General features: G+C 59.5%; 1 protein-coding gene across 2 annotated transcripts in view; it reads right to left on the bottom strand.

The window, feature by feature from the left end:
• Window positions 1-4,098: 4,098 nt before the first annotated feature.
• Window positions 4,099-27,169, bottom strand: part of ATCAY (ATCAY kinesin light chain interacting caytaxin) — a 29,252-nt gene continuing 6,181 nt past the window's right edge. Inside the window, exons 3-13 of one of the 2 annotated variants that reach the window (XM_040461782.1) lie at window positions 20,967-21,025; window positions 17,869-18,090; window positions 16,066-16,251; window positions 15,675-15,777; window positions 14,408-14,539; window positions 13,646-13,732; window positions 11,014-11,112; window positions 10,298-10,333; window positions 8,237-8,308; window positions 6,931-6,960; window positions 4,099-5,080 (exon numbers count right to left, since the gene is read on the bottom strand). In XM_040461782.1, coding sequence (XP_040317716.1) covers window positions 5,071-5,080; window positions 6,931-6,960; window positions 8,237-8,308; window positions 10,298-10,333; window positions 11,014-11,112; window positions 13,646-13,732; window positions 14,408-14,539; window positions 15,675-15,777; window positions 16,066-16,251; window positions 17,869-18,090; window positions 20,967-21,025 — 1,036 coding nt within the window. In that variant the 3' untranslated portion in view covers window positions 4,099-5,070. Of the gene's footprint in view, window positions 5,081-6,930; window positions 6,961-8,236; window positions 8,309-10,297; window positions 10,334-11,013; window positions 11,113-11,547; window positions 11,757-12,004; window positions 12,073-13,645; window positions 13,733-14,407; window positions 14,540-15,674; window positions 15,778-16,065; window positions 16,252-17,868; window positions 18,091-20,966; window positions 21,026-27,169 lie in introns of those variants that run through there. The other variant, XM_040461783.1, reaches the window with a different exon arrangement.

The raw sequence follows: 27,169 nt of genomic DNA, 5'->3' as shown, positions 1-27,169 counted from the left end.
TCCCCACACGTGGTCACAAGTCCTACCCTCTTCCTGTCACCTCCCCACTGCCCCGGCGGAGGCTGACTCCTTGACCAAACTAGCCTGGCTCCGCTGAGCTCCTTTTCAACGGGGCCTCCTCCTTGCGCTCGACCTAGGAACCTGGTGCTGGCGAGAATCCTGCCAAGTCCGTTTAGCCAGACTCCCCCCCCCAACCCTTGTGTCTCCCCTCAGCGACTCTCTGGCCACCAGGCCACCTCTCTCTGGCTACGGAGCGCCGCGTGTCCCCGGATGCAACACCGAGCGCTTGCCCGCTGCGGTGGGGCCTGAGTTCAGTCTCCTGTTCGCGCTCTGACGACCGTCCGGCTCTGGCTCTCTTGACACCCACCCCCCCACCCCCCCGCGTGTGGCCAGCCGCAGCTTGGGGGAGACCCGGAGCGGGACCTGCCCTTGCCCTGTCCCGACACCCTCACTCCCGCGGCCTGCCCTGTGCGTCCCCGAGGCTTCCGCGACCTCCCTCCCCCGATTCTGCCGGCAGGAACCCCGCGGTGACAGCCGAGGGAGGGAGACGGGGAGCACCATTATCCTGTCGTAGCCGGTGAAGGACTCCCTGCGTGGCCCCATCCAGGACTGACCTGGTGCAAAGGTCGTGGGGGGCGTGGCCCTCACTTCCTCTTCCCACCTCCAGCCCATTCTGGGCCTCGGTTTCCTTGACTGACAGCGTGGCTGGACCCCTGACCCCTGAGCCCCGCCAGGCGCCTGGCCGGCTGGCAGGTGTGGGAAGCCGGCTTCGGGGTGTGGCCTGTGACCCAGTTTGGGTGGCAAGAATTTCCGGGGAGCCTCCTTGTGGGGCACGGAGCCCAGACCACGGGTGACAGTGCCGTGCCCAGACAGAGGCCCGGGCAGGGCGCCCGTGGGAGGCCTCCTGGTGTCGGCCCACCTGTGTGACACGTCTGTCCCCAAACGGCCCACAGGTCGCGAAGTGTTTGATTTCCTCTGTGTGAAAGGTCCGGAGACAGAAAGTAGGTCAGTGGGTGCCAGGGCTTGGGGGCGACTGCTCACGGGGATAGGGTTTCCCTCTGCTGGAGATGGAATGTTCTGGAACTAGATAGCACTGACAGTTGCACAACATCGCGAGTGTACTAAATGCCACCGATGGTAAATTTAGCAAAGAGAGAGGTCAGGTCCTCACTGAGCACTGGGTCCCACTGGAACCCTCACACCTGCTGAGCCGGCCCCTGGGGCCCTCGCCTGGGCTGGGCCCTCCACCGGGGACACCCGCGACCTGCCCGCTGGCCTGCTAACTGCTGCTTCTCTGTTGGGTCTCAGACCAGAGAGGATCCTTCCTTCCGGGACAGGGCCCAGCCTCTCCTCCTGGTCCCCAGGGGTCAAGCTTCTCCACTAGGCCGGGTGCCAGCAGGTGAATGAAGAAATGAATGAGTGAGTGAATGAATGAGTGAACAAACGAATAAGTGAACGAAACGAGTGAATGAATGAGTGTACATATGAATGAATGAATGCATGAATGAATGCATGAATGAATGAACGAATGAGGTTTCAAGAAAGCCCTCAGGGTAATCAGAGACCCGGTTGGGTTGGGACAAAACGTGTGGCCCCATCACCCCCCGATGGGAGTGGCACCTGTGACCCCCGTGCCACCCGCCCGGTGAAGCCACCGCCGCGGCCGGGACGGGCGCCTTCCTGACTCCAGCGACCTGTGTGCACGCCCGTCCTGCTCCTGGCACCCGAGGCTCCTCTTCTGGGCTATGTGATGTGTGACCAGAGAGAAGCACCTGGTCCCCGCCTCCCTGACACACCGCTCCTAAACCCTCGGCGGGGACAATAGTCTTTTTCTCCCTGCTAGGTCCGGAGCGACGAAGGAAAGCGGTGCCCTTTGCTGTTTGTGACGAGCCCTGCGCTTATGCCAACGGGGTGACTTCCGGAAAGTCCCGAGAGCCACGGGGTGGTGGGCGGGACAGATGGCAGCTTCAGCCGGCGGCTCGGGGACGACCGGGGCCCTGGCCCGCGCCCCTCTTCGGGCTGTTCCCGAGTTAGCCCCTTTGTCATCAGCAGGTGAGATGCAAGGAAACCTCTTCCCTGAGCTGCTGGGGGAAGGTCGTGGGAGCCCCTGGCTTTTGGCCAAGTGGGACATCGTGGGGGTGACCTGGGGGCCCAGCCCTCACGACTGGCGCCCGAGGTGGGGGTGAGCCCTTCACCCGCGGGGTCCTCCCGAACTGCCCGGTGTCGGGTCACAGGACGTGGGGGGGGGGGATCCCCGGGAGCTGGAGAGCGTGGGGACCCTTCCCCAGTCCGGTGTCGGGAACGGTGTGAGCGTAGAGAGGAAATAGTCTTCTGTTCCAGAAGTAGCAATAATGGTCTATATACATACAGTAATTAAACTATTACCATTGTCACCTGCTAACCCTGCTTGGTTCCAGAGCGGACTGGGGTCGGGAAGGGAACTTGAGTCACAGAGAGGCAGATCCGGAAGGGGCCCTGGGGACGGCCCCGGGGGCCCCCCGGAAGCAAGAGCGGCAGGGCCACGGCTGCCCCAGGTCGCCCCTCTGCGCCCGGACCCAGGCCAGCGTCACACCTCGGGGAAGTGGACACCAGTGACCCCCGTCCCTTCTCAGCTGCTGCCTCTTTATTTCCACACAAATCCCCCAAAGCCCGTGGAAACCATGTCTGAACATCACGACGGGAATCACGACGACTTTGGGTGTAAAAACCACAACACTGGCCGTCCTTAGGATGAGCGTGTGAGCCACGACCGAGGACACGACCCACGTGTCACAGGAGGGAAACCCGGCGTCCCTTCGCGACGGGGGCTCGCGGTCCACCGCATCTTGGCCGGAACTGCCCCCGAGACGCATCTTTCGCGAAGCCGCTGGGAGCCGCGGGCGGCCGCCCGCGTGGACACGTGTGGAGGGAGCCGTGCCGTGGGGCTTCTCCCGCCTGGGGACGGCCTCCCGGGGCCTCTCTCTACCCTGGAGGGGCCGCCGTGGCGGCCGAGCTGGGGTCCCTCGCCCCGCTTGCCCGTTGTCCGTGGCTGCTGGTGGTCTGGAGGGGCGGCGGGCGGGCCGCGGGGAACCAGCTGGTCCCTGTTGGGGTTTCTTGCGTGGCTGCAGGCCCCATCACAGTGGGCTGGGGCCCGCCTCGGTCCGTCCCTCTGTCGCCTCCGCAGGCACACACTGTCGCACCGGGCGGACGGCCTCAGTTCCCAGCGCTCAGCGTGCAGCCGGTTCCGGCCTCCTCCCCCGGTTACTGGTTACTGTGTTCGTGGAGGCCCCGCGTGGACCCCGCCAACAGGGCCTGCCTCCCGGGCCTGGAGTTTGGGGCGGCCCCGGGGACGCCTGGGGCACCCTCCTAAAAGGAGGCGCTCCGGGCAGGGGCAGGCGACAGGCGGAACAGGGGGCTGTGGGGGTCTGCTGGAGGGCAGCTTGGAGAGGCCCATCCGCTGGCCTCGGCCGCCTCAGGCTCTGGGTGACACGCCTGGGCCCGGAACACGGTCCCGTCCTTTATTTGACATTTGGGAAACACATCAGAAACACAAACATAAGACCCCCCCCCCCCCCCGGCGTCCCAGCCTTCCTGGGGCAGAGCTGCGCCGACTCAGAAGATGCGGGGCCCAACTCGGCTCCCAGACTGCGCGTTTTTCGAGGCGGAGCCTCTGGCGTCGGACGCGGGATGGCTCCGTGACATTCAGGAGCCTCCCCCACGGGGCAAAATGTCAGGTGTTCCCTTCCGTCAGCACCAAACACCACCAGCTCCCTCCCGGCATCAGAATAACCCAAAACACCTCGATGCGCCCAGGTCGAGAAGCCTCCGGCATCTCCCCTGAGGCCGAGAACCTCATACCCAGGGCACTTGAACTAGACCGTTAAGAAGCCAGCAACGGGGGCCGGGAAGAGGGGCCTGGAGAAGATACCTGCTCAACTTTTGCTCAGATTCATAGAAATAGAAACTCTGAGGATCGGAGAGGACCGCAGAGGACCACATTCTGTAAGCACTTTCCAGCCTTTTCGTAAATGCCTCCACGGACGGGGAACTCACTACCTCTAAAGGCCACCCTGACGGGCATGCGGACCACGTTAGAAAAGTCTGACTTCTGTCCAAGGCAAATTTACCTCCTTTGACCGCAGGTCTCCATAAGCATCCAGGCCACTGGGATTTATTTTCCCAAGTGAACTTCGAAACACTCAAAACCTGCAATAAACCTGTATCTTCCTGTATCACGGTTCAGAGCCGGTTTCCCATGGCGGGAACCTGAGGGGCTCATCCCAACCCTGTGTTGGAGGGGGGGGGGTCAGGAAAGCGGGGACACTTCATTCCCTCAGTAGGAGGTATTGATCAGGATTGCCCTGTGGTGTGGCGTCCGTTAAAGGGGCTTGAGAATGTTCTAGAAGGGGGGGCGGGTTTGCAACTGCGGGGCGGGGGTGATTCTCAGCAGCTCGCGTGTGCCATTGTGGACTCCATTAATCCCAAAGAAGGTTGGGAGATGAAGGCGAGGGGAGCTGGTCAAATGTAAAGCCATGAGGTGCCGGGACGGGAGGTCCCCGGGGCACAGCGCTGCTGGGGGTGCTGAGCTTCCGGGCCACGTGCCCAGGGCCGCAGGGGGTGTTCTAGGAGAAAAGGCACAAGAACGAGTCCAGATCCGGCCAAGGAGCTGGCGGGCATCCGTGGCTCCGGGGTGGGCCAGGTGACAAACCAGAGAAGGGTCTTGAGCCAAGACTTTATGCAGTGATGGTGGTGGTGAGGGCGAGGAGGGGGTCTCTGAAGCCGTCGAGGGCACACGGGCCACGCCCTGGGCAGTCTTCCTCTTCTCGGCCGCGAGCTCGTGAGTGTGGAGGGCTGAGAACCAGGTCCTTTTCTGGAACATACCGCGTTGTTTGAAAACAAAACGAAACAAAAACGTTTTCAAGCAGCTCAAAAGGATGCTGGGTTTCAGAGATGGATGGCGGGGACTGGGCCCCTCCAAAGACAGGGGCGTCAGGACAAGGCGGGGAGGAGGTCCAGGACCAGAGGGCGTCTGACAGAGGTTTCTTGCCATCTGGAATCTTCTGTCTTGTCCTTCTCTGTAGTCTTGTCACCTCAGGACATGCTGGACAGGGATAAACACAGGCCAGGCTGTTGTTACTGTTTTTAAAGAACTCGGGCAGCAGTGGGGGCGTGGGGGGCGGCGCCTGGGTGGCTCAGTTGGTTAAGCAACCGACTCCGGCTCAGGTCACGATCCCGCGGTCCGTGGGTTCGAGCCCCGCGTCGGGCTCTGTGCTGACGGCTCGGAGCCTGGAGCCTGCTTCCGATTCTGTGTCTCCCCCTCTCTCTCTCCCTGCCCTTCCCTCACTTGTGCTCTGTCTCTCAAAAACAAATAAGCGTTAAAACAAATACATGAATAAAAATAAAATACGCGATTATCCTTAAAAAATACAGAAAGAATGCGGGGAACGCGTGCATGTGTGGACGGCACGATCCGACCCGGCTTTGGGGGGCCCTCGGCAGCAAGAGCGGGACCAGCCCATCAAGGTCTGCCGCCTGCCACCCACCTTCCAGGTGTGCTTCCAAAGGGGACCCCTCAATCGGTGCCTCAGGAGAATGGGCCCCGGGCCGACGTCACCGGTCGGACCAGAGGGAAGCTTCAACCCAGCCATCCATCCTCCTGTCCCTCCCTCCGCCCACCTATTCACCCACCTATCTGTCCGCGCGTCCACCCGGTAGCTTCCTACAATTTCTTCTTTGGGGTCTTTAATAATTTTAAACATTTCTAATTCATCACCCCTACCTGAGGATTCAGGGGAGGGGCTAACTCTGCTTTTTCTCGAATCTGCTGGCTTTCGCTCGTGGTGCGGGACTTCCTTGTGCGTTCTGTGTCTGTGGGTGAAACTCACCCCCAGAAGACACGGATTGAGACGATCTCGTCAGAAAGGCACCGAGAACTTGCCTCCACTCGGTGTGCCCGGGGCAGTACTGGCCTAAGACCGTTTAGACTAAGAATTTTTTTTTAATGTTTATTTATTTTGGAGAGAGGGAGAGAGAGAGAGATACAGCGTGAGCTGGGGAGGGGCAGGGAGAGAGAGGGAGACACAGAATGTGAAGCAGGCTCCAGGCTCCGAGCCGTCAGCACAGAGCCGGGTGTGGGGCTCGAACTCGCAGACCTCGAGATCATGACCTGAGTCGAAGTCGGGTGCTTACCGGAGCCCCAGCGCTCGGAGTGCCCCGTCTGGTAAGAGTGTCTTTGTTTCCCTGGGGACCGTGGGTCATGTGCTAACAGCGGGATGTAGGGTGGGGGTATCGGCGGGACCTCGGGACGGCGGAGACCGAGCTCAGCCACGGGAGCGGTTAGCCAAGCGTAAGGGACCGCCCCCGGGAAATACCCTGGATGTGGGCGTAGCGTCCCTGGTTGGGGACACTGCCGGGCGAGCTAAGGGCTGCCTGGATAAAGCCCCCGGGAGACCACACCGGGAGGCTCACCTCCGGCCTCTCCGGGCCCGGACATCACATTCCTTATGCCCGTTCTCACCCGTACTCATCCCTCCACCTTATTCAACCATAACTGTAAGCGAGACAGCTATGCTGAATTCTGTGGGCACTTCTAGCAAACCCCTGAACCTGAGGGGGGGTCTCCATGACCCCCAGCACACAGAGCGGCATCTGGAGCAGGCGGGGACCCTGAGACAGGCCGCGGGCAAACGCCGCGCCCGTGGCTGCGTTACAAAGCCCGGGCTTTGGGGGCCTGGCTCCGGTCAAGCCTGCCGCGTGGCTTAGCTCTGGGGCATCACGCCGGTGGCGCCCCCGGAGTTGCGCAGGGACGGGCAAGCCAAGCCTCTTTGACTCCCCAGGACGGTAGCCCTCGACCCCCAAACAGTAAATCGTGGGGCGAACGGTCCCCACGCGGCTGGGCTCCGCTCGGGACACTGAGGCACAGGCACCGGGACGGCCCTGCTCCCCACCCACCTCGTTTCCTGATCTGTGGCCGGAGCAGGCCTGTGAAGAGAGAAGCCTTCGCGTTATTTGCCTATTTGGGGGGAGCCCTGGCATCTGGCCGCGAGCCTCGTGCGGCCGGCTCGGCCTCGCCTTGAGCTGGTACCAAGCGAGTGGGGGCCGCCCACGGGGACGTGCAGAAAGGTCACCAGCCAGAACCTCCACCGGAGAGCAGAACCCCTCTCGCGGCCGCATCAGCTACCCGCGGTCCCTGAGTCCTGGACGCTGGGGGCTGGGGGGGGGGGGGTGGATGGCCCCAGACGCAGCCGCTGCCCCCACGTGGCACAAGGGCAGGAGACAGAGGCTACGCGAGGGTCAAATGCAGGAGGCAGGCTGGCTGGGCACAGGGGAGGGGGGCAGGGGCGGGGGCAGAGCCCACTGCGTTTTCTACCCATCGGGGGCAAGGCGCCACGGGGCTTGGGGCCGTATCTGCTGGGCGTCAGAAAAGTAAAGCGGGGGGCGTGACGGGAGGAACTGCTTATCGGATGTGGGGTCCGTTCGGGGTGATGGAATGTTCTGGAACTAGAGAGTTCTGGAACTAGAGAGGGGTGCTGCACGGACAGCTCTGCCAGGGTCCGAAAGGCCACTGGAACGTGCACTTTAAAACTGTCCGTCGCGGGGGGCGCCCGGGGGGCTCAGGCGGTTAAGTGTCTGACGTTTGATCTCGGCTCAGGGTCATGATCTCACGGCTGGTAGGATCGAGCCCCACGTCAGGCTCTGCGCTGACAGCACGGAGCCGGCTTGGGATTCTCTCTCTGCCCCTCCCCCCCACCAGATAAATAAATGACCTTAAAAGAAAAAGAGGGTGAAGAAGCCCCTGGGGAAGAGACGGGGCTGGGGCTGGCCATCCAGGGGGCTTGCCCGGCGGTGGGCGGGCATGTGCTGAGCCCCCGAGGCCAGGCACGGGCAGCCCAGCCCCAGAGAGGAGCGGACTTTCACATTTTATGGACAGTTGGCTAATTTGTTTATTTATCTGTAAAGCTTTTATTTTTTTTAAGTAATCTTTGCTCCCGTGGTGGGGCTCGAACTCACACCCCTGAGATCAAGGGTTCCACACTCAACCGACCGCCAGGCGCCCGACTGTTGGTTTAAATATAATTCCGGCCTCTGCAGGTGTCCCGTGGGGACGGCCCGGGGTGGAGGGAAGAGGGACCCCGGGACTGAGCATTCAGGATGGGGCCGGCATCGCTCTCTGCTGTCCTCGTCACGAGAGCGTTGCGGTCACTCTTACCGGACGTGCGGGCTCGGCCGCCCTCGCCGTGGCCACCTGCACAGTTACCTGTCCTCCGCCAGCACCGCCTCCGGCTTGTCCTCAGACCTGGGCAGGACGAACTCCGGCTGCAGCCTGGCGCTGGGGACGGAGAGAGAGGACGTGGGTGACGAACCTGCCCGCTGTGGCCTCGGAGGGTGGCGTGGGGGAGTCTCGCTGCCCCAGGATGGGCCCCGAGGGCACAGAGATCAACCCAGGGGTTAATGACGGCGGAGACGACCATGGGGAAGGGGGCACGAGCGGGGACAGGACGGGGAGGAGGAAAGACCCCGAACGTTCCTCTCAGCTGCCAGCCCGGAGGCACCGGTCCTCGCCCCTTGGACACAGGGGACACAGATCCCCTGTGCCCTGATCCCGGCTTGCGGTGCTGGTCTCCGTGCCTCCCCAGCTAAGACTGGGAGGCCAAAGAGAGGCCGAGGCAGAGAGAGAGAAAGACAGGGAGAGACAGGGAGAGACAGAGAGCGAGCGAAAGATGGAGAAGGGTAGGGGAAGAAAGGAAGGGGAAAAGTGCAGACAGACAGACAGACAGACATCTCTACTTCCCACCCAGCAGCGGCTGCTGTCTCGAAAACAAAACTACGAGTCGGGGCGCCCGGGCGGCTCGGTCAACTGTCAGACTTGGGCTCCGGTCATGATCTCACGGTTCATGAGTGTGAGCCCCGCGTCGGGCTCTCTGCCGTCAGTCTGTGGGCACAGAGCCCGCTTGGGATCCTCTGGCCCCCCCCGCCCCTCCCCCACTCCGGAGCACACACGCCCGCAGGAGCGCTCCCTCCCCCTCTCTCCCTCCCTCCCTCCCTCCCTTTCTCTCAAAAATACCAGAACTACAAGTGATGAGGACATGGGAGGGGGAGGGGCAGCCCTTGTCCTGCGGGGGGGGGGGGGGGCCCACGTGCCCCGGGGACAGCGTGGCGGTTCCGCAAAACGTTCAAGGCAGCATCGCCACGTGCTCCCGGAACCCCACTTCGGGAACGCGGGGACTCAGCTGGGTGTTCGCGGCCCGTGTCCGCAGCGGCACGACTCCCAGCAGCCTCAGCAAACCCACGTCCCTCCGTGGATGAGGGACAAACACAACGTGGTCCGTCCACGCGTGGGAATATTACTCGCCTCGGGAAGGAAGGACCCCTGCCACCTGCCACCACGCGGATGGACGCGGGGGCCATGCACGGGACGGGGCGTCCTGCCTGCCCTCGGCCTCCCTCCCTGGCGCCCGTGGCCCATCATCACTACATGACGCCGCCCGGAGCCTCCATGGCGCTGCTCACTATGTGGCTCACCTGCCCACATCACCCGCCCTGCCCGGGACCCGCTTTCCTCACTCGGTGACGCGCCCCTCTCCTCTGCCATTTGGAGCCCCCCGGAACAGGACTCTTTTTCACCTGTCTCCCCGGAGGCTGGCACGGGGCCTGGCAGTGATAGACGCTCTCGACCCCCCGAAGCCCCAACCCTCCCCCAGGCTTGCTGTGTGGCCTGGGGCAGGCGCCCGTGCCTCTCTGAGCCTCGGATTCCTGGGCTGCAAGATGCTGTCGGGAATCCTGGCCCTGCCCAGCTCCGGGGGGTGGGGGCGGAATATGAACGTATCCGGGGGACGGCATGAGGGCCTCATAACTGGGTGGGGCCGCGATCGCCCTGAGGTCCCGTGACCGCCACCCCTGGTGACGCGACCAACGAAAACCGAACCAGTAGGTTATTGAAGGGGCATTTCTGGGACCAACAAAAACCGAACCAGTAGGTTATTGAAGGGGCATTTCTGGGGCTGTCGGGGCCGAGAACGGAACCTGTGCCCCCTCTGTCAGCGGATGACTTGATTTTACCGCGATTACTATGAGCCACTTTTCGCCCGGGGGGTCCCCTTGTCCTCATTCTTCAGAGTAACCCCCACGGTGGCTGTGAACTCTTTGCTCGCCTACCGTCCCTCCGTGACGGAGCAGATTCGAACCGCGGTCTGACTCAAAGCCCTCAACAAACGCGAGGGCGTCATCGGCCCCTGCTGGGCCAAAGCCACCTGTTACCCACCCCCCCCCCCCAAGGTAGGCCCGGCCCAGCCCCCGCCCCGAGGCACTCTGTACACACCTCTCTCTCCTGGCCTTGAGCCTTTCCTCTTCGTACCTGGAAGACAGAAAGTACAACTCCTCAGACGCCCGCCTCCCCCACAGGTGCGCTGCCTGGGGACCCCTTCCCTTCTGGGAACGGAGACACAATCTCCTTGTCACGTCCGAGTTCGCGCCAGCCTTGGGCGCAGAAAGGCAGCCGGGACTGACGGGCCGACGGTCTTTTTCACGTTTCTGGCAGTGACTCCGCTGGCCTTGTCCAGCATCTGGTATAGACACGGCTCAGCCGATTAGTTTTCTGTGCCTGATCCGGCACCAGCAATTGAACGGGGTCATTGTAAAGCAACCCCTCGCGGACGTGGGTCGGTCTACCCGCCCCCCCCCCCCCCCCGCCGGGCATAAATATTTTTTTTCGACTTCGTAGGCCGGTTTCCGCCACAGCTGCTCAATTCCGATGCGGCTCGAAGGCAGCCATGGATGGGCGGGGCCGTGTGCCAATAAAACTTTATTTATACAACAAGCTGTGGGCCACGGCTGGCCGGCCCCGCCCTGCGTGGAGATGCCCGGGGGGCCCACGTGTTCTCCGATCTCACGTGGGCTTGTTTCACCGTGTCTCCCCGGGTCTGCTGCTCCCACTCACGTCCGGCGTCCGGTTCTCGGCCCCCGAGAGGGGAGGCGCGGAGCCTGGGCGCGCTGGGGCCGGGGGAGGGGGCGCCCCCACGGCACGGGGACACTCACTGTAGCACGCACTCGGGGATCTGCACGTGTTCCATGGGGATGAGCTGTTCCAGATCTTCCAAGCTGTGCACGTACTGGATCTTGTTGATGAATTTGACGCTGGTGGGACAAGGAGGGACATGCGTGAAGTCCAGGCCCGGGGCACGCCAGGGCACAGAGACTCACAGCCCGTCCTTTCAGAAAGAGCAGCCTCTCTCGGTCCGCACCCGGAGCCAGGCTGTCTGCTGCCACGCGGGGCTCTGTCACCAGCGTGTGGCTTTGAACTCGCGGTTACTGTTATTTTTAAAAATCTAACTTAAACCTAATTTTGCTGAAGTATAAAATAAGTTTTTTTCGAGGGCCCCCTGGGCGGGCGGCTCGGTCGGTTGAGCGGACGACTTCGGCTCAGGTCGCGATCCCACAGTCGGGGAGACCGGGCCCCGCGTCGGGCTCTGCGCCCACAGCCCGGAGCCTGCTTCCGAGGCCCTGGCTCCCTCTCTCTCTGCCCCTCCCCCGCTCGCACTCTGTCTCTTCAAAAATAAAGCAGCATCGGAACAAGTTTTTAAAAGCTTTTTTGAAAGTCGAGTCATTTTTCTAAATGACAAACAGAAGGCCGAGAGGATACGGCACAACAGCAAACGATAAAATAATCGAGTTAATGGTAAAAAAAAAAAAAAAAAAAAAAGGAAAAGGTAAGACGGAGTCAGGGGTCTACAAAAGCGTGTTGAGACGTTTCGTATCTACGTCGAGAGGTCAGATTAAAACTCGGCTCATGGGGCGCCTGGGTGGCTCCGTCGGTTGAGCGTCCGACTTCGGCTCAGGTCACGATCTCGCGGTCCGTGAGTTCGAGCCCCGCGTCGGGCTCTGGGCTGATGGCCCAGAGCCTGGAGCCTGTTTCCGATTCTGTGTCTCCCTCTCTCTCTGACCCTCCCCGTTCATGCTCTGTCTCTCTCTGTCTCAAAAATAAATAAACGTTAAAAAAAATTTTTTTTAATAAAAAAAAATAATAAAACTCGGCTCAGGCTTTCCGGCGTCCGATGCAAAGGGAGACACATGAGGAATGAATGACACACAGCGTCCCTAATGGGAAAAATAAAGCAGCTGCTTGGCAGAAAGGCCGACGGTAAGTGATTAGGCATGACAGACGCTCCCCACGGGGCGTCACAAAGCGGCCATGTGTGCTGTTATGAGCAAATCCGACTGCTTTCATGCAGGGCGAGTCACATTTTGTAAAATATTTTTTATACATTTATTTTTGAGAAACAGTGAGACAAAGCGTGAGCTTCCTTCCCTCCCTCCTTCCTTCTTTCCTTCCTTCCTTTCTTTTTTTAAGTATATGTATTTAAGCAATCTGTACTGCCAACCTGGGGCTCGAACTCAAGGACCCTGAGATCGAGGGCTGCGTGTTCTCCCGAATGAGCCCACCAGGCTCCCCCGAAGGACCTGGATTCGATTCAATGCTCTGAGTCATGTCAAATTAAATATACATTCAGGGGGCGCCTGGGTGGCTCAGTCCCTTAAGCGTCTGACTCCTGATTTTGGCTCAGGTGGCGATCTCACCGTCACGAGACCGAGCCCCGAGTCAGGCTGGGCACGGAGACTGCTTAGGATTTTCTCTCTCTCTTTCTCTGTCTCGGGGCGCCTGGGTGGCTCAGTCCATTAAGTGTCCGACTCTTGGTTTCCGCTCAGGTCATGATCTCACAGTACGTGGGTTCGAGCCCCACATCCGGCTCTGTGCTGACAGCATGGAGCCTGCTTGGGATTCTCTCTCTCCTCTCTCTCTGCCCTTCCCCCACTCATGCTACCTCTCTCTCTCTCTCTCAAAACAAACATTGAAAAAATATATATGTATGTACTTAAAAAGATGTGGTTTATGGTGCAGATCTTGGGCACGTCACATTGGCGTGACGTCTGGGGCGGCTCAAGTTGGAGACTAAGGTCAGCCCCCTGGCTACTCGGTCCCCATGTGGCCAAACCACAGTGAAACCCTAGACAGCAAGGTGAGCTTCCCGGTTGGTGGACCTTCCTGTATGCTGTCACACATCTTCGCAGGGACAATTAAGGGCTTTTGTTACCACCCCCGGGGAGGGGACAACTGCCCGCCTGGGACCTCCATATGCACCTTCGAGCTTCGCCAACTTTAACCCGCGTCCTTCCTCTGTAGGAAACCGCGACAGCTTTTCTGAGCTCTGGGAGTCCTTCCAGTGACTCGTCAAACCCGAGGGTGGTCTCGAGGACCCCCCAAGGCACACGTGGCTGGTGACATTATTGCCGGGAGTGGGTCAGACCCTCCTCGCGTCCTAATGGTCCCCCCACAGGTTCTGGAGCGGACAGGGCGGGGGGAGTGTGGCAGGCGAGCACCTGGCTGTGTGACCCTGGCTGCGTGCCTTGACCCTTCTGAGCCCCAGATCCCTCATCCACGCGACGGGTGTGACAGCGTCAGCCTCTCCGGTGGTGGCTGTCACGTTACGAGGTATCCGGCACTTAGGGTGGGACAGCTGCTTTGGTGATATTTTTCCTGTGGCCGTCCCTTAATACTAACAACGCACATGATTTAAACAGCTTGAGGCCGAGGTCCGCCTCCGACGCAGAGAAGCTGGAAGATTCGGATTCCCGACAAAGACGCGCGAGCCCGCCCCGGCCGTGGCCTCACCTGATGAAAGGCCGGGACACCGCCAGCACCGTGCGGATGAACCAGGACGGGTGCACAATGATCAGCGACTTGAGGTTCTTCCGCAACCTGCGTGGGGAAGCAGAGCAAGCGGGCCCTGGGGAGGGAGGGGCTCCCGGCGGGCAGACCCGGGGGGGGGGGGGGGGGTCCAGAAGACCGAGCCCCCTTTGCGGGGTTTGTGGGGGCCACGCCGACCTCTAGCCCCAGGTGTCACTTCATTCAGGGCCTGAGCTCTTGACTGCGTGGCCGCGCGGCCCATCCCCGAAGGATGTCCTGGGGCACCCGGGTTCTGACCCCCTGTTGTGGTCACGTTGAACTGCGTGCCCCCCCCCCCCCCCAGATTTGTATGTTGTCGTCCTAACCTCTTGGACCTCAGAACGGGGACATCGTTTAGAAAATAAGGTCATGGCCGACATAATTCTCTAAAAGTCACACCAGGGCAGGATGGGACGTAATCCAATCACTGGTGTCCTTATAAAGAGGGGACGTTTGGACGCAGACACACGGGGAAAGGCCGCGTGACCACGACGGGGGCGGCGCGCCTCCAAGCTGGGGGTGCCAAGGACGGCCGGTGCCCCCCCCCCCCAGGAGCCAGGAGCCGCACGGAAGTCCGTTCAAAAGTCCGGTCTGAGGTCGTTCGTCCGACGGCCACGCCTCCTTCCGGGGGGGGCGGGGCTCCGGGGTCCCCTGCTCCGCGGGGGCGAAAACCCCTCCCTCCCGGCGCCCTTCCGCCCACGCACGCACCTCCTGTCGATCATCTGGTAACACTTCTTCAGCCAGCCGATGCCAGGCATCCTCCGCCGGGGGGTGGCGCCGTTCAGGTAGACGATCATGTAGTCCTCGGCCACCAGCAGCTCCAGACTGCTGATGACGTACCTGGTCACGTGTGCGGAAGATGGGGGCCCGGCAGGGGGGGGGCCAGAGTTAGGAAGCCCCGCCCCCCGTCCGCCCGCGGGACGGAGCGCCCGTGGGCACCTGCGCTCTTTGCTGCCGCCGGCCGTGCTGGGCCAGCCCCGCCTGCTCGGGGTGGCGTGGCTGCAGACCCCGGCCCACCCCAAGTTAGTGGCCGTGGGCCTAGGGATAGCAGGGGTCACCATTTCACTAAGCACTTATTAGGCACCAAGGGTTTTACGCGCACGACAGCATCTAGCGTCTCCGATAATCCGGAGAGGGGGTCCCAACGGCCCCGGGGATGGCCGGGGAACCGGCACCCACAGTGGACGGCCCACCGCACCAGACGTCACGGCCCCGGGGTCCCGTCCGGGCCCCGTCTCTCCCTGAGCGACTTTAGAAACTCTTTTCTTTTTGTTTACTGTTATTATTATTTTTTTAAATGTCTGTTTATTTTGACAGAGAGAGAGCGAGCAGGGGAGGGGCAGAGAGGGAGGTGGACAGAGGGTCCAAAGTGGGCTCCACGCTGTGAGTGCGGAGCCCCACGTGGGCCTTGAACTGGCGAGCCGCGACATCATGACCTGAGCCACCCTGGTGCCCCAGAAAACCTTTTCCTCTGTCTCAGCCTCTACTTCCCCACCTGAAGGTGGGGGGTGGGGGGAGGCTGGGCTCCCTGGATTCTGGGGCCCCTTCCTGCCCTGACCTCCCCCAGGTGCCTCCTCGTCCTCTGAACCACCGGGCACCGGAGCCCCACTGAGTCACAAGGAAACCTCCATAATCACTAGAACTGAAGTAGGTCACGTTTACTGAGCTCTTTCTGTTACCTGCCAGGTGCGTTACGCCATCGTTATGAAGCTGCACCCCTGTGTCCTTGGGCGAGTGACTGAACCTGTCTGTGTGTTGGGGGCTGCACCTGTAGGTGGAGGTGTCCGCCCCACAGGGTTGCCCGGAGCGTGGACTGCGTTTCCACACGTGAAGCGCGTGGCCTCGCGGGCCGCCAAAGAGTAAAGGCTCAGTAAGTGGGAGTGACGAGGGGTGGTCCTAGGAGCCTGGTCCAGCCCGCGGGCTGGGGCTCTTGGAGCCAAGGGCATGGGGCGCAGCGGGCGGGCGGGCCACTTACAGGAAGAGGTTCTCCATGATGTAGTGGTAGTCGGGGGAGCTGCTGTCCGGGAGGAAGCAGGCAGCGAACACGATGATGGCGTTGAGACCCTCGCCGTAGTACCCTGGGGAGAGGCGGCCGGTGAGTGGCTTGCGCTCCGAGCTGCCCCGGGCTCTCCCCCGGGCTCCCACCCCCTCGCCAACCAGCCCCTTCCTTCCCGGAGGGCACGGCTCTGAGTCATGGGAGCTCTTGGGGAGCCGCAGACCCCTGATCGGCCTGCCTCTGATGGGGGGGGACACCGGGCTTAACGCCCCTGTGTCTCGGATGAAGAGACTGAGCTTCAGAGGGAGCCTCTGATGACCCCCGGTCGGCCCGGCTGGAGCCAGGGGGAGCTCGCGGGGTGCGGTCTCACCTCCGTGGGTCACTACCCTCATGTAGGGTCGGATCATGTGCAGGTCAATCCGGTGTTCTTGTTCTCCGATGATCACCGTCCGCCAGAGGCGCCCGTTGGTGGCACCGCCGTCCTCCACTGCGCCGTCCCCGAACAGATCTGCACTGTCACCGGGCATGTTCTTCGCGGCGGCCACTGGGGTGTCATCTGGAAGCCAGCCGGGGGGGGGGGGGAGCAGAAGGGACGTCTCAGTCCAGACGTTGGGTCCCAGCCTCCCGCCCCGGCCCCCTCTGCCTCTGCTGCCTGTGGACGCGTGACCCTCCTGCTTCCCCCGTGACCTTGCCCACGTGCTTCTCCCCGCCCAGAGGCCCTGATCGTCCACTTCCCCCCCTCCCCCCGCTCTCCCTTCACGGCCCGGCTCAAATGCCACCTTCTCCAGAAAGCCTGGCTTCCTAGAGCACTCTGTGGGCTTGGGGCTCGGGGCCTGTGAACGTGTCTGTCTGCTTCATCAAACCGCGAGGGCGCTCAAGGGCACGGGCGCTCTCATTCTGTGCCCTCCTTGGAGCCTGGCACACAGAGAGACGATGCAGCCTGGCACCGGGACCCCCTGCACGCTTGCCCGGCCCCTAGCGACGCACGCGGCTCTCCACGGCCCGGTCCTCCTCCGCCTCCCGTGTTTCATCCAGCCCTGACCCCTCCTTCCGGCGTGTCCCCTACCTCCGCCGCCAGAGGCCCATCTAAAACCCCTCTGGGGCGACAAGAATAAACACAATGACGAGAGAATCCCACAAATCACTGCACACGTGTCGGGTGGCCTAGACGAAACGGCTAAATTCTAAGAAACGCGGGGCGCCTGGGTGGCTCAGTCGGTTAAGCGTCTGACTTCGGCTCGGGTCATGATCTCACGGTCTGTGAGTTCGAGCCCCGCGTCGGTCAGGCTCTGTGCTGACAGCTCAGAGCCTGGAGCCTGTTTCCGATTCTGTGTCTCCCTCTCTCTCTGCCCCTCCCCTGTTCACGCTCTGTCTCTCTCTGTCTCAAAAATAAATAAACGTTATAAAAAAAATTAAATTCTAAGAAACGCACAAACCACCAGAACTGGCTCAGGAAGAAATAGAAAAACGGGGTAGACCCGTGACGACAGGGCGATTGGATCAGGGGTGGAAACTCCCTCCCTCCCTCCCTCCCTCCCTCCCTCCCTCCCTCCCTCCAGCCCACCGCCGGGTGGCTTCGAGGCCGAGTTCCAGCAAACAGCTAAAGAGGTAACGCCCATCCTTCCCCGTCTCAGCACTGCACACGTTCGGGGCGTCCCGGGTGGGCATCCTGGCCGCCCCACTCAGTGCCAGGAGCAGCCCCAGTGCGATGGCCCCAGACGTCCCCGGACGCGGCCCTGTGTCCCTCGGGTGAGCCCCTCCGCCCCGTCCCAACATCTCACCTTGTTTCCCTCACAGCACTGAGCGCCAGGGGCGCTCGGCTTGTGCGTTTTGGCTTCGGTGCCTCGCGTCGGTCTTTCTGGCGACCGTGCTTGGGGCTGGGCACCCCCTCTTCCTGCCACATCCCCGCCACCCGCCCCGCACCCCAGTCAAGATCTGCTCCCGAATAAATGCTCCCCAGACAGCTGTGCAACGAGTTGGAGGCACTTCATTTCGGACGTGGTCACCTTTGAGGATCACGGGAGAGCCACGCCCCCTGGAAAAACCCTCAAGTCCTCAAGAAAAACGGGTGTGGGGTCGCAGCGGAGGAGGGACCCTCCCGAGGCTGTCCCGTGAGCCCTGGGTTGGAGCCCCTGTCCCAGCTGAGCCCGTGGGGAGCAGCCCTGGGCCTCACCTTCCCACTCCAGCTCATTGCCATTTCCCAGAAACTCCAGCGAGTCGGTCTCGTCCGGGGTCTCGATGTCGTCCACGTTGATATCGAGGTCATCAGGGGTGTCCAGGAAGTCGTCGGACAGCAGGGAGCCCTCGCTCTGATCCAGCGAAATGTTGATCTCGGGGGCGACCAGTGTCTTCCGCTTACGATGAGCTCCGTTGAAGTTCAATGTGTTGGGAGGGGCTGTTTGGAAAACGGGAGAACAAAACAACTGTGGCTTCTTCCTCCTTGCTCCCCCTGCCCGGTTCCTGATCCGGTGAGAGGTCTGCCCCGCCATGTGGTTGCAAGTCAGGCGACATCCCTTCCGGACAGGTTCATGCTGTGCCCTTGCCGCCTGGACGTCAAGGGCGGGCGCCTGGACCTCGCTGCTTCCCGGCTCTGTGACCCCGCAGACGGAGCCTGACTTAATTTTACCGGCCGCTAGGTGAGACTCGCAACGGTGAGTCAGGTCAGGGTCACACGGATGGCCTGCCCGGCTCTAGACGGTGGGCCTGCCGACACCTGCGATCACTGTTGCCTTCCGGATGGGGCTGGCAGAGGACGCCCACATTCTGCTTTTCACCTCTCAGTGATGTTCACCTCCATAATCGCTGAAGTTTACTGATCACATCGCATGGGCCAGGCCCTCTCCGCAGCACCCCCCCCCCCCAAGCGTTTTCCTGTTTCGACTTTGCGATATCCGCACAAGGCGAGTTCTGTTATTGTCCCCTTTACCAGGTGAGCAAACTGAGGCACAGAGGGATCTCTCTGGAGCTGGTCAGCGTGGGTATGCCTCACGGTTTGAACTGCTTTTTCCTGAAGACTCTTTTTTTTTTTTTTAAACATTTTTTTTTCAACGTTTATTTATTTTTGGGACAGAGAGACAGAGCATGAACGGGGGAGGGGCAGAGAGAGAGGGAGACACAGAATCGGAAACAGGCTCCAGGCTCCGAGCCATCAGCCCAGAGCCCGACGCGGGGCTCGAACTCACGGACCGCGAGATCGTGACCTGGCTGAAGTCGGACGCCTAACCGACTGCGCCACCCAGGCGCCCCATTTTCCTGAAGACTCTTAGCTGAAACTCTGGTCTCCTTGTATGAGGTGGTCTCCCCCCCCCAACCCCCCCGGGGCTGCCTCCAAGGGGTTAAAGCTGATCCGACAGCTAGCTGAGCAGGGCTAGCCCCTGACGGAGGTTGCCTTACGGGGGGGTAAGCCCCCAGATGCCCCTGAGCCAGCTCAAGGGAGACAGGTTGTTCTTCCAGAGACCTTGGGAACTCTCCCCCAGAAGTGTCAGCGGACGGAATCATCGGTGGACAGTGAGGACAAAATAAATGAGCCAATAGGAGAGCCCTGCCCCTCTCTCACCAGATGAAGACATTCATCGACACGTAATTCAACGGACAAGCTCCTTCCCCTTTTGGTCTTTGAATTTCTCCAGCCCTAAACCACGGGTCAGAGGTGACCGCCTCAGGACACACACTGGGATATAAATGTGTGCTTCTGCAGAAAACGGTAAAAACAAAATAGTCATGGGGCACCTGGCGGGGGCGGGGCTCAGTCAGCTAAGCGTCTGACTCTTGGTTCCGGCTCAGGTCATGATTTCACGGTTCGTGAGTTTGAGCCCCGTGTCGGGCTCCGTGCTGACAGCGTGGAGCCTGGGATTCTGTCTCTCTCTCTCTCTCTCTCTCTCTCTCAAAAATAAAAGAAAGAAAATCGAATAGAATTTTCACTAAAAAAAAAAAAAAAATCTGATGGAATTTGTCCTGCCAAATTTCAGACTTGCTGGGACTGACGATCCCTTTCTTTCCTCCTGTTTCTGCTTTTCGGAATGAGGACATCTATCCCATGCCTGTCCCACCGTCATATTTTGGAAGCAAATAACCTGCCGGGGTTTCACGTGTTCACAGCTGAAGAGGAATTTTGCCCTGAGTCTTCTTCCTCTTATGGCCCTCAACTGATTAGATGAGACCCACCCATATTAGGAAATGCAATCTACTCTACTCAGAGTCTAGTCATTTAAATGTGAATCTCATTGAAAGAGTGACTTTCAATGGAAACCTCTAGAATAATGCTTGACTACATCTCTGGGTACTGTGGCCCAGCCAAGTGGACGCATAAAATTCACCACCAAGTCTCTCCATCTCCTTAACTAAATGTCATTTGTGAAGTCCCTTTTGCCTTGTGAGGGGACATTCACAGATTCCAGGATTAGGATCTGGATATGCTTTGGGGGCTGCGATTCAACCAGTCACACCTAGGAAGAGGCGTATGGTTGTCACACACCTCTCGTTTTGCAGAGGTAGGAAACAGAGCGCCAACACAGTCAGGGGACTCGCCCAAGATCACCCTCTGGGGGTGACAACGACAGGCAGAGTCCATGTGCTCAGGTCAGAAGCAGGCCCAGTACTCTAGGGGGACCAACCATCCTGAGTGGCCCCAGAAAGCTGGGACAAGCTGGTCTTAGCTCTTACTGCTGTGTGATATCAGGGGCGCGGCTGTCCCTCTCTGGTCAGTCTTTCCTCCGAAAGGGTAGGATGAGCTGTGATGAGCTGCACGGGGGAGACGCAGGCAGAGTGGGCCCCCCCCCCCCCCAGCAAGACCACATGAGGGGATGCCACTGAGGAGAACACATGTTTAGGACAGTTCCTCTGGCTGTCCTGGACCCCCTGTCCCCAAATTCTGGGGCTTTGGGTCCTCAGAGCCGTGAGCCTTCCTGAGCGCTTAGGACAGCAGAGCCCTCCAGGGCTGACTTTGCGCCTGGCGTCCCCTGGGCACTTAACACATGTCACCTCATTTAATCCTGGCAGTCCCCCTTCCACGGGGAGCTCACGACCTGCATTTAATAATAAGGACTTGGAGGCACAGAGAGGCCGGGCAACCAGCTGAAGGATACACAGCAACACCACATGACTCGGCCGCGCATCTCCCCGCCCCCCCCCCCCCCGGGGGCGTTCCCGCCGGGCCCCGCGCAGAAGCCCCCCCTTCCCTGACGGTCCGCCTCGGACATTTCGACACCTACGGCCTCAGGCAGAGCGGGACCTGGAAACAGCGTGCCCGTTTTTGCACCCGTGGAAACTTACAGGACGTGTCTTCCGTGGGGCTGCCAAGCGGGTCCATCCCTGTCTCTTCCGGGAGTGGCCTGCGGACCCAGCAGAGAGCAGGTATCAGTCACCAGAGCGCGGAGTGCAAACAAACAGCATGGACAAGACTCGGGGCGGGGCGTGGGGGGGGGGGGGTCTGGGGAGTCCCTGGGTGTCTTCTAAAGTAACGCCACCGACCATGCATTTGTGCCCCTTGATGCTTGGCCGGGCATGGATTTGCAAAACCAGGCGGTTTTTTCCTGGCAACGCCTGGACCGCTTTGGGGAGCTCAACGCCGGTGCATTGGACCCAGGCGCCCCGGCTCCTTTTGCTCCCGGCGAAATACTCCCATCCCGGGAGGCAGAAGGTCTGCAGAGAGCCCGGGGCTGCCGCGGGGGTGCTGACTCAGGGAAGCCCTAATTCGCCTCCGCAACTCAGCAGTGCAGGCTCAGCCCAACGGGGAGCCAGAGCGTGGGGAGAGGAGGGCGATGGAATGCTTCCTCCTTTCCTTTTCAAAGCCCTTCGCTCCCTCTGTCTGTTCCTCTTCCTTTCCGTCTTCCTTTCCTGCCGCCACCCCCCCCCCCCCCCAGAACATCCAGGCGCAGTGGCGGGTCTGGGAGGGGAAGGATGAACAGGAAGTTGCTTTGCAGTCATACAGGTCAAAGGTCAAACTGGAACAGGCACAAAGGAAATGAACGCGTGCGTCCACACGAACACCCACACTGCAGGGGCGCCTGGGGGGGGGGTTCAGTCAGTTAAGCGTGACTCTTGACTTCAGCTCAGGTCAGGATCTCACGGTTCGTAGGTTCGAGCCCTGGTGTCGGGCTCTATGCTGACAGCATGGAGCCTGCTTAGGATTCCTCTCTCTCTCTCTCTCTCTCTCTGTCCCTCCCTCCGCCAAAAAATAAGTAAGCTTAAAAAAAAAAAACCCACACCCCAGTGTGATATGATTCACAGTAGCCACAAAGTGGAAACACGCCGTGTCCATGGATGGGTGAAGGGATATGTGTCCCTCACGCACCGGAAGGTCACCCGGCCGTGAGCAGGAGCGAGGCGCCCACACCCGCTGCCCCCCAGGAACGGACCCCGAACACACGACGCTCAGGGAGGGAACCAGACACGAGAGGCCACACAGGGTGTGAGTCCACGTGCGTGAAACGTCCAGAACAGGCCCGTCCACGGACGGGAAGGGGGCTCGTGGGGGCCGGGGGTTGGGGGGGGCAGCTGATGAGGCCAGGGTTACTTTTTAGGGAGATGGAATGTTCTGGAACTTGATGAGGTGACGGTTGCACAGCGTTGTGAATGTACCAGGCGTCACTGAATCGTGCACTGAAAACCGTTGATCCTATGCTATGTGAATCTTCCCTCAAAAGAAAACCACGCCTTGAAGAAGGACAGAAAGGGCAGACGGGGGCTGAAGAGTCAAGTCACACGCCTGCTCTCTCGGTCTTGTCTGTAGCTGCCACCCTTGCTCCCAACACGGGTGACTCCTGAATGAGTCCAGGGCCCCAGAGCCCAGGAGAGACACCAGCCACCTGCCAGGTGACCCCCAACTGCAGACTGACGGCTGAGGCCCCACCTCTAGCCTTGTCCTGCCCACACAGCACTTAAAAGCATCTTAAATTTGCGGCCGAGTCAGAGACATGACACAAATATTTCGGGTTTCCGTCTTTTCTTCAATTACGGACCTGCCCTCTGTGAGTGGTAACAACCCCCCAGGAGCTGAACGTGGGCCCCTCCCGCTCACCTGGGGGCCGGACTTTTGCTCTGGTTCCTTCTCTCACGTGCACCTGCCCGCCCAGTGCCCATCAACGTCTGAGGCGTCAAATCCTGGTCCAGACCGAGTCTGAACCCTCACTTACCCCATGGACAGGGCACTCGCTGTGTGCCGGGTTGGAATGTTCGCGGCACGATCTTATTTCCTCCCCACAGCAACCCTCGGAGGCAGGTAGGAGCCCATTGCACAGGGGAGGAAACTGAGGCTGGCCCCACAGGCTGGAGTCAGAGAAACTACCCGGTGGCCAAGCTGATTCCAGTCATTGCCCTCTACTGCCCCCTTGTGCCTGGTCCGCACATGTGCACCGACCCCAGCGGGGTATTTTTGCAGCCCAGGATGTCCGGTTCTCATCAGGATGTGATTCAGCCTCCCAACCCTGGGCGGGTCCACATAAAGCCTACCTGGGCCCCTAACCTAGCAGGATGTGGCCCAGCTGCAGCCGAAATGTCAGGGTGGGGAAAGCATCCAGCTCCTTGGTGCAGACTGGGAAACTGAGGACCCGAGGGAGACTTTTCCTTCAGTTCCCAAACGTACGTTAGGTGTCTGGGCTCCGGGCTGCAGCCCGGTTTCTGGTAGACGTGTTCGCGTCCAGCAGGTGGCGACTTTAAGTACGAGGCCTCCCTCCACAATAGGGGTCTCACGCAAGGGAAAGGCATCGAGGTTTCCCCGGGGAAGAAACAACTCTGACTTGATTTCTGCTCAGGTCATGATCTCGCGGCTCGTGAGATCAAGCCCCGCATCGGGCTCTGTGCTGACGGTGGGGAGCCTGCTTGGGATTCTCTCTCTCTCCCTCGCTCTCTGCCCCTCCTCTGCTCATGCTCGGTCTCTCTCAAAATAGATAAATGAAGTTAAAAATTTTATTTTATTTTTAATGTTTATTTTTGAGGGAGAGAGATCTCAAGCGGGGGAGGGGCAGAGAAAGAAGGGGAGACAGATTCCAAATCATTCTCTGCGCTGAAAGCATGGAGCCCAATTAGGGGCTTGCACTCCCAAATCGTGAGATCATGACCTGAGCCGAAGTCAGATGCTCAACCGACTGAGTCACCCAGGCGCCCCCCTAAAACTTGTTCAAATAAAATGCTTACGTACAAAATAAAATAGAAAATATACAATATGTTCTATACTTTATGTTACATGTAAAAACACACAATTATACATACGATTATATGTAATTGCACATAATTGCATATATAACACAAAACATACAATAGCATAATGCATTAATAAAGAATATGTAAATTAATGGGGCGCCTGGGTGGCTCAGTCGGTTACGCATCTGACTTTGGCTCAGGTCATGATCTCACGGTTTGTGGGTTCAGCCCCACGTCAGGCCCTGTGCTGACAGCTCAGAGCTTGGAGCCTGCTTCGGATTCTGTGTCTCCCTCTCCCTCTGTGCCTCCCCCACTGGCAGTCTGTCTGTCTCTCTCTCTCTCTCTAAAAATAAATAAATATTAAAAAATAAAAGAATATGTAAATTAATAAACATAGTAACACAAATATAACTTATATGTAAATGTACAATTCTATAATATGACATATTATATAATTGTCACAATATGATTTTCAATGTATAATATGATTAATAATACATATCATACATGTAGAGAATGGAAAACTATTGGTTCTGTTTCTCTGCAGAACCCTGACTGATACAAGAGAGGAGAGATGTAAACACTGAGTAAACAAACAGTTGGAGGAAGCAGAAGGTGATACCTGCAACAAAGAAAATAAGAAAGAAGAGGGAGGAGGTGAGGCACAGTAGTGGCAGTCAAGGAAGGCCTCTTTGAGGAGGTGACTTAAAAAAAAATATTTTTAATGTTTATGTTTGAGAGAGACAGCATGGGCAGGGGAGGGGCAGAGAGAGAGGGGGGACAGAGGATCCAAAGAGGGCTCTGCACCGACAGCGGCGAGCCTGATGTGGGGCTCGAACTCACGAACTGTGAGAGCAGGACCTGAGCTGAAGTTAGACGCTCAATGGAGGGAGCCACCCAGGCGCCCCCAGGAGGGGACTTCTGTGTAGAGAGAAGATTGGGGGAAGGGCCTTCCATTTGGGCAGAGGCCCTGAGGCCGGAAGATGCTTGGTGAGTCCTAGGAACAGACCAGAAAGCAGAGAACTTCTCCTGAGTTGGAGAAGCCGACTGAGCAGGCCTCCAGGCTCCCCGGAGAAGAAGCCCGCTGTTTCCCAACAGGCCCTAACCCCGCCGGCCCACAGGGCTGCGGCTTTCAAGGCCAGGTGGAAGCTTGCTGTTTCCTCAAGTCCCAGGAAGGGCTCATTTTGTGCAGAGCTGAAGCCTCTCGGGTAAACTCAGAGCGGACCCGGATGGCTCCCGGAAGCACAGCGCTTGCTTACCTACAGTGGGCAAGCCACCTGCAAAGTGGGCTTTCTTTAATATGTAAGGTGCACCATATGACTTTCATCTTTCTGTGCTGGGTTGAATTCTGTTCCCCTCCCCCAAAAGATAACTCAAGTCCTTCCTCCCAGCACTTGGAATGTGACCTATTGGCAACAGGGCCATCGCAGATGTAATTAAGTTAAGAAAAGGTCAATTTAAAAAATAATCTTAAAAAGGGGCGGAGGGGGGCGCCTGGGTGGGTCAGTTAAGTGTCTGACTTCGGCTCAGGTCATGATCTTGCGGTGCGTGGGTTCGAGCCCTGCTTTGGGCTCTGTGCTGACAGCTCGGAGCCTGGAGCCTGCTTCGGATTCTCTCTCTCTCTCTCTCTCTCTCTCTCTCTCTCTCTCTCTCTGCCCCTCCCCTGCTCGAGGTCTGTCTCTCTCACTCTCAAAAATAAACATTAAAAATTTTTTTTAATAAAAAAAGAAGAGGCCATACTTGATTAAGGTGTCCGTCAGTCCAGTGAGTGTTGTGCTTATGGGAAAAGGGGAATTTGGACACAGACGCAGGACGTGTGAGGATGTGGCAGAGACGGGAGAGATGTGTCCATAAGCCAGGGATCACCCAGGGTTGCTGGCCACACCAGGAGCTGGGAGAGGTGGGAAGGAGTCTCCCCTTCAGGGGCAGCAGGGCCCTGCTGACACCTTGATTTTGGATTTCTGGACTCCAGAAGTGTGAAACCATACATCTCTATTGTCTGAGGCCACCCAACATGGCAACCCCAGGAAACTCATGTACCCCTGTGGTATGAAATCCAGATCTCTCACCTGGGCATCCCACCAGGATGTGGCGTCGGTGAATCCTCCAACCCCATTCTCACGACCTAGCTGGGCTCTTGTGCTACATTCCCCATCATGCCAAGGCCTTCCTTGCCCCAGTGCCTTTGCACATCTCCCTTACTCTGTCTAGAGTAAATCTGCTTAGCCTTTAAGGCTGGTTCAGTGTCCTCCAGGAGGTTCTGACTGAGTCTGGCCTCTACCCCACCCTACCCTCTGCCCCAGAGCCCACCATGAGCACTCAGTCCGTGGTACGTGTGCTAATCGCTTGCTTCCTGGGCAGACTGTGAGCCGTTGAAGGGGAGGAAGCATCTCTTCCTATCTTGCTTTGGTGAGTCACAGGCCAGCCCTCAAAGAAGTGGCTTGTGGAAGGACAGGGGGAAGGAAGGCACATCACATGAGTCGGAGAGGCACAACCCAGAAGGCCTGTCAACCTGATGCAGCTCTACCCTCAGATTCTAGCCTCAGGGTTGAGGTTTCTCATGATGTGAAACAAGAGAATTGGGAATAAACTTTGACCATGCCTCCTGCTCCCTCCTCCCCTGCGCCCCGCCCAACCTGTGCTCCAAGGGCATCAAGCTTGGGCACTGCTTGCCTCAGTCTCCCTTCAGGGAGTCTCTGTTCCCAGAGACTCCTTCCCAGTCTCTGTTTCTGCCTGACCAAGGCCACTTCTGGTGCGTGGCAACCACAGAATCTCTTTCTGGGTAGAGGCATGCTTTTCTGATAGCCATATGACACCCACAAAGCTCAGGCAAGGGATCCAGAGGGGATACTTCTGTGGGGCCTAAAAAATTATTTCTTGGCAACTCTGGTCGTTCTTAGATGCCCAGACAAATAAATGTACCCTTTTTCCTTCTCTGCAATTTCCAACACCTCTGTCCCTTCCTGTCACTCCTGTCTCCCCCAGCACCATTGTCTCCGGGAGGGTCAGAAGGCCTGGGGTGGTAAGCAGAACCATGGACAGCGGCACCACAGCCGCCCGCCCCCCGCCCCCGCAGCCGGCGGGCGGCGCCCCCGCCGCCCTGACTCCACCCCCACCGCCGCGGACCCCCCCCCCGCCGTGCCGACTCCACCCCCAGCCACCTGACTCCACCCAAAGCAGCCCTGACTCCACCCCCAGCAGCCCGACTCCACCCCCAGAAGTGCCAACTCCACTCCCAGTAGCCTGACTCCACCCAAAGCAGCCTAGACTCCACCCCCAGAAATGCCGACTCCACCCCCAGCAGCCTGACTCCACCCAAAGCAGCCTAGACTCCA

This window comes from Herpailurus yagouaroundi, unplaced genomic scaffold, assembly GCF_014898765.1.
Source record: "Herpailurus yagouaroundi ecotype Mexico unplaced genomic scaffold, PumYag 295, whole genome shotgun sequence".
Lineage (NCBI taxonomy): Eukaryota > Metazoa > Chordata > Mammalia > Carnivora > Felidae > Herpailurus > Herpailurus yagouaroundi.
This window is presented reverse-complemented; position numbering and strand designations above follow the sequence as displayed.